The sequence below is a fragment of the Hypanus sabinus genome, chromosome 12 (genome assembly GCF_030144855.1).
Source record: "Hypanus sabinus isolate sHypSab1 chromosome 12, sHypSab1.hap1, whole genome shotgun sequence".
In the NCBI taxonomy this organism is placed as follows: Eukaryota; Metazoa; Chordata; class Chondrichthyes; order Myliobatiformes; family Dasyatidae; genus Hypanus; species Hypanus sabinus.
In genome coordinates, this window is record NC_082717.1 from 69,519,401 (window position 1) to 69,532,056 (window position 12,656).

Sequence of the window (12,656 nt, forward strand, 5' to 3'; positions counted from 1 at the left end):
TTTTATTTTCATTACAGGGGACGGTGTTCAACTCTTGGAAAGCTGTTTGGGCAGTTCTTTTAGAAGATTCAATTGAGATTTACAGTAAAAAAACTGATGGGAGTCCGAAGGGTGTCTTTCCCTTGAAGGGGAGTTCAGTTGTATCCCCATGTCAGGACTACAGCAAAAGAGCGGTGTGTAAATCCAATTGTTAACTGAAATTCTGTGCTTGGTTGTAAGTAGGAGCCAGTTACTAATATACAAGAATAAGAATGTATAATTTAAGAGTAAATTAAATTCATGCTTCATTCTGTTTCTGTGTTTAAAAATTCAGTTTTAATTGGCAGTGCCAAAAGTGTTCATTTTTGCAGCAGAATTTGTTATTTTCTTAATTATTTTCTCTAATTTTTCTGTACTTCCTTCCTTTTCCCTCTTTCATTGGACAGAAGGTGCAATAGCCTGAAACCTGGTACCACCAGCCCCAGGGGCACCTTGTACCCTGTTGTTGTAAGACTATTAAATAAGTTCCTAGTATGATAAAATGGGCTCGACCTCACAATGTACCTTGTTATGATCTTGCACCTTATTGCCTACCTGCACTTCACTTCCTCTGTAGATGTTATAATTTATTCTGCATTGTTATTGTTTTATCTTGTGCTCCTCAATGCACTGCATTAGGATCAGATCTATTGTACATAAATGACCAGTACGCAAGGCAAGATTTTTGCTGTATTTTGGTACATGTGGCAATTATGAAACCATTCTAATTCCAAAATATGGTTCGATTAAAGTGCAAGAAAGTGGATTTTGGAAGCGGGTTACAACAACAATTTGATATGTTTAGAGCTACTGACTAGATGGAATGGGTCTGCTAAGTGTACAATATGAATTGTTAATGACCATTACTCCAGATGAGCCCCCTGTTCCAATCCATGTTGAAATTCCGCTGACTATCTCAGTACAAGTGTCAGGCTGTCTATAAACTAAGTTTGCAGATAAGTTGGATGTCTCGGAAGCTGTAAAGAGGAAGATTATTAACATTGGCAATCTGATCTTTCGCCAACAACTCCATGGCAACTGTTTGAGACTGAAATAGATGGTTTGAAATCTGGTTTTCAACTCGGTGATGAGCTTCAAGCTACATACATGCATCATCAATAATACAAATTACTTCTGTTGCTGGAAATCTGAAATAAAGCAGAACAACCTTTTAATACTCAACAGGTTAAGCTGCATCTGTGATGAGATTTAATGTTTCATTTTGATGAGATTTCATCAGAAAAAGATGAATTGTTACTCTGATAATTTTTTTGCTCTGTTAACATTGATGATTTTTGCTCCAATTCAGGGCATCAGCAGGTGAAACTTCTGTTTTGCCTCTCTAGACTGACTTAGTTCCAAACATTTCTAGCTGAACTCTTTCATTCAACCCTCCATGACTTGAGGTTGTCCAAAAGCCTGTTTAATAACTCACAGCAAGTCCCATTTGACATCAGCCTCTGCTGCCCGGGTTAAGTAATGTCTTGGTTTTAAATTTCCTCCTTTATCTTTAGAGCTCTTCAAGGTTTAATCTTCAACATCATTGTAATTCTTGGTAAAATCTAGGCTCACAACTCCACAGCCGGTGCTCGTTGCCCAAAATACCAGATTCATAGTTGTCCTAAACTATTGCTGGAAGATAACCTTTTGAAAAGGGCAATAAACAATTGATGAACAGCTATCATTGGCTGTAATAATATTTTAGTAAATTTTGTAATGGTGTCCATTGAAACACCGAAGGCATGGGTTTGAATGAAAATAATTAGTAAGAATTGCATATACCCTATGGATTGGAACTGGAATGTTAATCAGAATATGGCTTTACATATATTAACTGAGATTTGGTTCCTGTTACTGTAGGAGGATTAGGAGTTACCATCAATGATCAAATGTAGTTTCAGATTTTAGGTTTTGAAAATATTTACTTTCATCCTCAATATATACAACTGGCTCCTGCACGTTTTTTTGTGTTATGACTGTTATATATTTAAATGTGTGGGCTATGGGATATCATATAGCACAAAAGGAAAACGTTTGACCCATCAAACCATGCTGACGCTTTGAATGATTTGCCAATTTAGTCCCACAAATCACTTTATTTTTCCTGCAACCCTGCATATTTTTAAAAAGATTTGGCATTGCTTACATGCAAGATTTAAGACTATAGTTTTAAACAAAGAGTTGTTATGGTAAGTAACACTGCTTCTAGGTTTAAAGCGCAATGTTTGAAGATGTTGGAAATAAAAGCTAATGAAGTACTGATGCTGTTCAAGCATAATATTTATTGAACTGAATTATGTAGACAATATAATATTATTAAAAACCTATTTTGTCAAATTCATTTGTTGTATACTCTTCCCTTCTAGCTGCTTCATTTTTCTTTCCTTTTTCTCTCTGCCCTGATTGCCTTTTGAAAGCATTTGAACTATACTTTTCTTTTCAAGATCAATTTGCAATAAAGGCTGAAATAAGTATTAAATGTGGGAAACAAAAATGTAGACTTAATGTAGAAGTGACAACAATTATGCCAAAAAATTGTTGAAACAAGAAGTTGATTCAAGTTTCCATTTAAAATATATCTTAGCTAAGACTAGAGTTCAAGAGAAGGGCTGCAGGCTGAAACTGAAACTAAATTTATCTTAGTCAGTGAATAGCATAGTTTTGGAATTAAGTTGCATGTGACACAGTTAAGTCTTAATGTCATATCATTAAAATACATAGTTATAACTGATATTTAAAAAGCCTAAGTTTCAAATGATTTTCTTTAAGGAAGATTTAACAATAAGTGAGCCCAGGGACACTTAGTGGCCACGTTATTAGGTACTTTTGTACACCTGCTTGTTAATGTAAATATCTAATCGTATGACAGCAACTCAATGCAGGATAGCATGCAGATTTGGTCAAGAGGTTCAGTTGTTGTACAGAACAAGCAGCAGAATGAGGAAGAAACGTGAACTAACCAATTTTGAACGTGGAATGATTGTTGGTGCCAGATGGGATGGTTTGAGTATCTCAGGAACTGCTGATCTCCTGGGATTTTCATGCACAACAGTCACTTGAGTTTACAGAGAACAGTGCATTAAAGTGAAGAAACCTCCAGTGAGCATGACTCCTGTCCGCAAAAACATCTTATTAATCAGAGTTCTGAAGAGAATGGTCAGACTGGTTGAAGCTGACAGGATGGGGTCAGTAACTCAAATAACCATGCATTACGACAGTGCTGTGCAGAAGGCCATTTCTAAATGTACAACACTTAGAACCCTGAACCGGATGGGGTGCCCCCTGTACCAAATAAAGTAGGCACTGAATGTAGAGGTGTTCTATCATAATCAATTACAGTTCTTTTATACACAAATATTTAATTAATTTATTGAATGTAGGTAAATAGGACTCAAGGTTATAGAGTCATGCATTCATAACAAAGAAAAGGTAGCCCAACTTACCTATCTTTTGTGGGTCCTCAATTTACTTTTTCACTCCTCCTCTTTTCCTACAGCAAAATTTTCTTTTTCAAATGTATTGCCAGTTTATCAAGTTCCCATTGAATCTATTTCTGCTAATATTTCGTGCATAGGAATTTAAAAAAATATTCTGTGGCATAGTTTTGTCTGTCTGTGTATTGTGCTTTGCAATTGATTATGCCCCTTTATACAGTATATTTTTAAAAACCATATCTCTTTTATTCTTAGTTTGTTTTCAAGTTGCATACAGTAAAGAATCAGGACCATTACCTGCAAGCTTCACACCTTGAGGAACGTGATGCCTGGGTGAAAGACATGAAGAGGGCCATTCAGTTTATTGAAGGTGGTCAGAAATTTGCACGAAAGTCGACTAGAAAGTCTATCAGGTTGCCAACAAATATAAATTTGGGGTAAGAAATTTGGCAGATCCATTTTCTTTGTTTTTATGTACTTGGTCTGTTTTGTGAGACAGAGCGTTTGATCTATTATTAGACTGAATCACTATAATGAGAAATCATGTTCAAGTTCAGTTTATTGTCATTCAAATGTACACATGTATAACACCAATCGGGCCAAGGAACTTATAACTCACGTACCTAACACATAAAGCAATATTACCACTAGTAAATTCACAAATAATAAGTTTCATATATAATACAAGTTAAAAATCAGCGTCACAATACTACTGGCTCTTCATATACGATGAGACCATATGATGTGATTCTTACTTGCTGACAGGGAGTTCAGTAGACCTAAGACTGGGAGAAAGAAGCTTTCGCATCCTAACGCTATGGTACTGCCTTGTGGTGGGGGGGGGGGGAGTTTGGGGTGGGGTCAAAGAGATTGTTGGATGGATGGGAGAGATCAATGACAATGCTAAACGCCCTGTGTACACAGAGCTCCTGATAAATATCTCTAATGGGTGGAAAAGAGACCCCAATGATTCTCTCAGCAGTCCTCACATTCCTTTGTAGGGACCTGTGGTCAGATGACTTGCAATTTCTGAACCAGACAGAGGTTGAATCAATGAAGGTCGGCCCCTTACTCTACTCCTTATTGTGTTTTATGTATGTTTATTGTGTTTTTTTTATTGTGTTCTTGATCTTATTGTGACTTTTTGTGCTGCATCTGATCCAGAGTAGAACTGCTTTGTTCTGCTTTACACTTGTGTACTGGGAATGACATTAAACTTGAATCATGGTACCCTCATCATTGCACAGCCTAATTATGTTCTAACTCCATGTAGAAGTTCACAGATGATAGCACCATATAAGCCATATTCAAATAATGTTGAGTCAGAGTACAGGAAGGAGATAGAGAGCCCAGTTACAGGGTGCCATGACAACAATCTTTCTCTCAATGTCAGCAAAAAAAGGGAGTTTTAATTAACTTCGGGAATGGGGGGGGGGCGGTGAAAGGAGTACTGCATAGGGAAAGATTAGTCACACTGGATCTTTCTTCTCTGGGGTGCTGGAGAATGAAGGCTACTGCACAGTAGTTTACACACTCATTAGGGGTATGAATAAGGCAGATGGCCAGAGCCTATTTGTTCTCTGAGATGTTGATTTCCAGGACTTAAAGCTGCTCACCCTTTCCACCAGTAACCCCTGAAAGAAGACTATTGTATGTTCTCCCAATTTCTCATTCCTCAAGTCCATAATCAGTTTCTTGGTCTCATTGACATTACGTGGGAGGTTGTGGCTTTGACACCATACAATCAGCCAAACAATCTCACTCCTGTACACCTTATCGTTACCATCTGAGATTCTACAAACAGCAACGATATCATCAGTGACTTTATAGATGATGTTTGAGCTTTGTTTAGCCACACAGTCATGAATATAGACTGTGGGCTAAGCAGACATTGTTGAAGTCATTGTCTGTGAAATGTTATTACTGTTCTTCACTAACTGCAGTTTCCCTAGAATCCAGTTTCATAGGAATGTCTCAGGTTGATGACTCATTGACAGACTTTATCAGACCCAGTTATGATAGAGAGCATTTGACCTGAAATGTTAATTCTGATTTGGACTAACTAGATTGCTGTTTGAAAGTTTCGATATAGCTGTTAAATGGCCTTCTTCTGTGTTATGCTACCCCATCATACTATTTGTCAAAAATTTCCATGACTTCAATTCTATTTGACTCAGTATAACAATCATATCTGTGCAGAAAAATGGAATTAAGCATTGATTAGGGATATATTAATACCACTCTCAAGAACACAATTATCTACTCAATTCCTGACATCTTACATTATTTCTTTATTTTAATCTTACCAGCTTCTCCTTTAAACTTTGCTGTGGAATTGATGATATTCATTCCATATTTCAACACTATCCTCTCAGTAAATGTCCAACAGAAAATATCACTGCCCCAATGGCGGTGGTTGTCATCATGTCCAATGATGACAGGAAGCCTGTGCAGGAGGGATTTTGAAGTGGAAAAGCCATTGCACTGGGGAAGTTCCACTCTCTTGACCTCAAAAGTCCAGCTACTATAACCCAAGAAAAATATCTTTAACTCGCTATTCAATCTACGAAAGTACATCATGAGACATGTTACTGAATTATATTTGTATATGACAATGTAAATAGGTCTTATGGGTAAAGGATGTAGTGCGGTCATCACAGGTATTTACAGATTGTATTCTGAGGTCCTTGTTGTTAAAACAACCCCTTGTTTGAAACTCCCACATCTTGTGACTGTAATTATAAGTAGAATTGCCAAAGTACCAACAATATTCAGGGTCCAGGGATCAATATTACTATTAGTCGCAAGGCTTCGTAAAAGTTAAACAAAGAAGTTCAGGAAAACATCAGTAATATACAATGAGAACATTGTTCTTCCCTCGTTCAATCAGTGCAAAAAAAAACAGCAGTATAACATTTAGTCTTCCAAAAGGAGGTTGTGTAAATCCTTTTTATGTCAGTTCTACTTGACAAAGTTATGGAGCATGAAGAATTCCATCAACTATGTCCACTGTTTTATAAAGCTGCATGGACTGGTTTTCAAAGAAGCATTATAGCAAGGCAGACAGTGCAATTCTGTACCAAATAACAAGTTGAAGGGCAAACATACAGGAAGCACACTATTTTGGCAAATGCCATCTCAAACACAATCAGCGTGGACTTGCTGGATGCATAAGTCATAATCAGATAGGCTTGTGGTGAACTATGTGCCTGTCTGGACACGCCCCCTGCTGACTGCTCCTGTGGCTCCTCCCACAGGCCCCTGTATAAAGGAGATCTGAGGCCTGACGCTCGGCCTCAGTCTCCAAGACATTGTATGATAGACACTCACTCCTGGTTCCTTCTTCCAGTCAATAAAAGCCGATATCTCGCCTACGTCTCAGTGTGAGTTACTGATGGTGCATCAAGGCTTACCGGTAATCATCATGAAAATAGACTCCTCAGCCTACTGTGTCTATCTTGATCATCAACACTAATTCCCCATTTTAATGTTTTTTTTATTAAAATTGGGTGGTGAAGATTCATGCTTGCTTTATCACTTGGGATCTACAATATAAATGTTGGGACACTGTGTTGCAGACTAAATGTAACAATGTTTAGACTTCTCTTGGAGCATTGTTTGCAGTTTTTGGTTGCCATAGTATAGGAAGGATGTGGTTGTGCTGGAAAAAGATCAGAGGAGATTCACCAAGATGTTTTATAGATTAGAGTACTTCAATTATGGGAGAAACTGGATAGGCTGGGCTTGTTTTTCCAAAGTAAAGGAGGTTGGGAGGTGACTGGTTAGAGGTATTTAAAATTAATAGAGGTATTGATAAGGCAGAATCTTTTTCCCTGTGATAGGGGTTTTAAAAGTAAGAGGTTTGTGAGACTCATTAGTTTTAAATGTGATTTAAGGGATAAGTTATTTTTACATTGAGAATGTTCAATATCCAGAACACATTGCCAGAGGAGGTGGTAGAACCAGGTAGAATGACTATAATGAAGGGAAATTTGGACAGGTACTTGAATAGACAAGGTATGGTAGGACGAAGAGCCTGTTTCTGCGCTGCACAACTCTAATGCCACTATGAGTCTCTGAGGTGCTGTGTGACAGACAACACTGGGCAGCTAGTGATAACAATATAATGAATTTGACATTACTTAATTGTTTTTTGTTCAAATGTGATGCACCATCCAGATTACTACATGATTTATCTGATATTGAGGATGAAAGTTCCAAGTTAATTTAATGGAACCTTCATTGTCAATGTTAGATGTAGCTTGTGAATGAAAATTTCCTAATAACAATCAGTGAGTTTAGTCAGGTCCAATCAAGGAAGGTTATGGGCTGAGTGCAGGTCGGTGGGACTAGGTGAGAGTAAGCATTCTGCACGGATTATAAGAGCTGAGATGGCCTGTTTCCGTGCTGTAATTGTTATATGGTTTTAAGTCAAATCAAGTTTATTGTCATTTAACTATATGCAGGCATACCATCAAACAAAACAATGTTTATTCGGGCCAGGGTGTAAAGCACAGTATTACACTTAACATACGTATACCACACAATAATTTAGGAAAGTAAGAATTAAATCTGCAAATTAATTACTCAGGCCATTCAGCAAGATGTAGTATTAAAGCAGTCTGTAAAACACATTGAGAGAGAATGAACAAGCCTGAAAAAGTTTCAAAATAAACACCAACTTGTTACAGCCAATCTGCTTATGTTTCTAGCTTTGAGTTATCAATTGTTGAGGCTGTTTAAAATTGGTATATGGAGTCATCATTCCAAATGTTCTCAGGAACGTTAGATGGCATACAACACACTGGACCTCTGTTATAATGCCAGTGCTGGAAACCTTGTAATTTGTAATTTATATAAACAATTTGGATGTGAGCATACAATGATGAGGAAGCTTGACAATGAACGGAAATAATTGGCAGTGTAGATAGTGTAGAAGATTATGGAAAAACTACAGGAGATCTTGATTAACGAGGTTTGTGAGCTGATCTTTGGCAAAAGGATTTCAATCTAGATAAATGTGAGGTATTGCATATATGGAAATCAAAACAATTTAGGGTTTATACAGTGAATGGTAGAGCTCTGAGGAATGTGATGGAACAGAGGGATCAAGGAGCACAAGTGCTTAGTTGTCAAGTGCAATTTTAAATGTATCGATTATCTTTCTAAAAATGTTTTCTAATTTGTGTTCTAATTTTGCTGCAACAAAAAAGCAGGCTATAATTCTAGAAACTTTGTTTCCCCTCCATTTAGTGCTTTATACCTCTCTATGAAAGACCCTGAAACTGGAGTGAAAGAACTTAAATTACAAAAGGAGAAGAAAACCTTCAATCACTGTTTTGCAGGTGAATATGTGTGCTAGAAATTGCCTCATAAGGGTTTTTATTGTGTTGAAATAGTATGATTCATTCTACTGCTGCTTGAGAAAGAGAGAATTTTAATACAAAGTTACAAAGGACTGTATTGCCATATTTCCTTATGTAAAGCTCTACTGAAACTAACATTGTGGCATCCGTGTAGCACTCCCCACAGGTTCTTGCAGTTCTCAATGTGTAGAACAGTAGCTGTGATCATTGTCACCTGCTAAGAAACAAGCCACAGTGCAAGCAGCCATTACTGCAGCACATTACTAAAAGAATATTAAAGATTTAAAGATAATCTTTACTGAAGGGGTACAGGGAAACATGGAGAGGCTGATTTTTTTTTAAATTATGAAAATAGATTTTATTCATGTTAAAACATATAGTGAAAAACTTTTCCATTTATTCAGTAATAAAAAAGTTTTTTTAAAAAAAACATAGCACCATAATCATGTGGCCCGCTGGGGTGTTTCACCCTTTCATTGTTTGAGGGGCTTCCTTGCCAGGCTCAGTCCCTCAATGTGCAGTAATGACTGTGTCCCTTCCGCAAAGAGCCTTTGCTTTGGCTGCACCGATCTTCAGTGCATTTCACAGCAGGTACTCCTACAGCCTGGAATGTCCAGTCAGCCCCATTCTCTAACAAACAACTCACTGTTCTGGAGGTCAACTTGTTTCAGGCAGAGCAGTCCTCAGGCAGTCTTTCACTCAGTTGATGACCTTCCAGCAGCACTTGGTGTATGACTCTGGGAATAAAGTTCAAAGTACATATACAAACCTGAGATTCTTTTTCTTGTGAGCATACACAATAAATCTATAAAATAATAACCGTAACAGAATCAATGAAAAACTGCCCAACTAGGGCGTTCAACCAGAGTGCAGAAGAAAACAAACTACAATTTCAAAAAGAGGAAATAATGATAATAAATACATAAGCAATAAATATTGCAAATATGAGATGAAGAGTCTTTGAAAGTGAATCCATTGGTTGTGGGAACATTCTAATGATGGGCCAATTTGAGTGAAATTATCCCCTTTGGTTCAAGAGCCTGATGGCTGAGAGTTAACACCTGTTCCTGAACTGGTGATGTAAGTCCTGAGGCTCCTGTACCTTCTTCCTGATAGCAGCAGAGCATTCCTGGATGTTTAAGGTCCCTGATGATGGATGCTGCTTTCCTGCAACACTCTTTCATGTAGATGTGCTCAGTGGCTGGGAGGGCTTTAAGTGTGATGGACTGGGCCATATCCACTGCTTTTTGTAGAATTTTCTATTCAAGAGCACTGATGTTTCCATTACAGGCTGTGCTGCAGCCAGTCAATATACTCCCCACTACAAATCTATAGAAGCTTGCCGAAGTTTTAGATGTCATGTTGAGTCTTCACAAACTCCTAAGGAAGAAGAGGTAATTGCACTTAAGTGTTGGGCCCAAGACGAGTCGTACCTGGACATCGTGTAACCTTCTTGGTCACCAGACTTGAATGCCTCTGATTTGACCCTCAGTAGATTTTGGATCTCATGGTACATAGATCAGAATCTTCTGTTACTCAGCTGCTGGGGATGAATTGGAACACAGACTCCAATTGTACAAGGAGTATCCATTGCATCCTTCTCAACACACTCTTCGCAAATCCACAGTCTGCAAAGATGTAGTTGGCTGACTCTTCCCCACTCAGTTCAGTGTGCCTTGGGAATGATATGATATCTGTATAGGAAAGTTCTGATTGTTAGGAATGCTCTCGTCTCTTCCATAAATAACAGCCAGTGCAGCATGTACAGCTGATAGAAACATTGCACAGTACCAGGACCGAAAAAAATCCTCGCAACACCACATGGACAGGTAGAAACTCAGTATATGATGGTACCTGGTGTTCATATACATTGGGTTCACCTGACATAGAAACACACAAATTTAGTCATCAGGGTTGGGCACACTTTTCATCAATGTTGAGTACACTTTGCCCCTATTCTTTGGGGACCCATCAGACTCACTTCATCTTGGATCCCCAGAGAAGTCCAGGAAGTTACCAAGGCAGAGAAGTGGAAAAAGACCATACCTGCACCTGAAAGGCTAATGAAGTTGAAGGAGGTGCTCCCTGGCAACTTCTTCTGAGAAGTACTTACCTATAGCACTGTAGACCTTCCAGTCATACAGATAAGAGCTTCTGACAAGTTGTGTACGGATGCGTAGGTGGTTTCTGAATGCCTGCACTTATGGGAGCATGGGGAAGTGGTACACAATGCAGATAAATTCTTCTAACCAGTGTCGACTCTTGTGGTCTGAAATAGAAGTTGAAATTTCATATTCTTGAATATGGAGTTTGGGTATTCTCTTTTATGCAACTAACTACCCCTGCCTCATGGATTTTTATTCCAAGAACTCTGGTAGAGTAGTTTTTTTTTCAGTATACTATATTCGTGAAACTAATGTGAAGAAGTTAAATGATATCTTCGGGCATCCAGATGCATTCAGCATTTACATTATCACCAGTCTATCTAGCTCACTCTAAAATTCAGCCCTTACCACTCTTGTCTTTGTTTTGGTACATAGGTTGGTCTGATGGCTCTGAGATAAGAGCTTACATCCCATCATCGCAATTTAAATGCAGTGAGTTGAATAAATTTTGAACAAAGAAGTAAGCCAGTAGTAGAGGCCATAGATTGGCATGAAGACCAAGCTTGTATATTAATGTATTTTAGGGAAAGAAATGTTTTTAGGAGGAACTAAGCTGCTTTCTGTACCTAAGCATGTTCAAGAACACCATAGTTAAATCTTAAATGTCCTCTTTTTTTTAAAAAAAAAGGCTCCTCAGCCACATGGTTCATGGGTGATTAGGAGTGGTCATCAGATACTTAAAAGAAATAGAATTGTATAAATAACAAGATGCTGATGGATAGCAAGTAGTATTTATACTGAAATTGGACAAGAGAAATAGATGGCGATGGTCTAGGCCACAACAAAAGGAAGTGAGCTTACTGAAATCATTAGAGCATTTTATTGTAATGGTAAGAAAGTCAATGGGTTTTAAGATGAAGTTTTGAAGGGTTGACAGGTGACATGTACTTCCATTTGATCCTGAAACCATGGAAGGAATATCCTATAGGAGGCAAGGCTAGGCAAATCAGTCACAATAGTGTCTGGCGAAGACATCTGGCCAATGGAGAGATGTTAAAGAGTTTGAGATTTATTTGTTTTGGAGATATTAATCAAAAATAAAAAAATAAGTATATTAATGTCATTAAGATTGTATGTTCCAAGATCCAAGATGGTGGCGCAATGCAGCTTCCAGCGGCCACTCCGGATATGATTATCTGTTATTTGTGAAGTGGGGTGCCGCGCGCAATCATAATTGATTGAAAATGGATGTGGAAGCATGGAGAAACATGGGGAAATTCCAGGAAGACCTTCTTCGTTGCTGCTGCTGTGAGGTCCGGGACTCTGCTCGGAAGAACAGGCTCTCAGTTCTCGGGGTCGCGTTGCGGATGGCCATTGGCGGGGCCGTCTTAATACGCTCGGTAGAGGATGGTGCTCGGAGAAGCTGTGTTGGAGGGGATGGTCGTCGGCTCGGAGGTTCTACGGTCTCAGGTTGTTTTCGGTGTGTGCTGCATCTGTGAGGCTGGTTTTGACGGAGCTTCCATTGTGTGCTGCATCTGCGAGGCTGAGTCAGGTGGCACCTTGGAATTCCATAGCGGGGGTATTCCTTCTGCCGCCGGTGTGGGATGGCGAGTCTGTTGGGACCCTGGGGACTTGTGGAAACTGTGGTGATTTCTTTTGAACTTACAGTCCTTTAACATTTTGGACTATTTTTACTGTGCCCATAGTCTGTTTTTTTTTATCAATTATGCTAT

The 12,656-nt window shown here is 38.5% G+C and overlaps 1 protein-coding gene across 1 annotated transcript in view; it reads left to right on the plus strand.

Annotated features, from left to right (window-relative positions):
• The window catches only part of plek (pleckstrin), a 57,488-nt gene that overhangs the window by 31,495 nt on the left and 13,337 nt on the right, over nt 1–12,656 (plus strand). Inside the window, exons 2-4 of the mRNA XM_059986179.1 lie at nt 18–173; nt 3,708–3,889; nt 8,706–8,797. Coding sequence (XP_059842162.1) covers nt 18–173; nt 3,708–3,889; nt 8,706–8,797 — 430 coding nt within the window. The remainder of the gene's footprint in view (nt 1–17; nt 174–3,707; nt 3,890–8,705; nt 8,798–12,656) is intronic.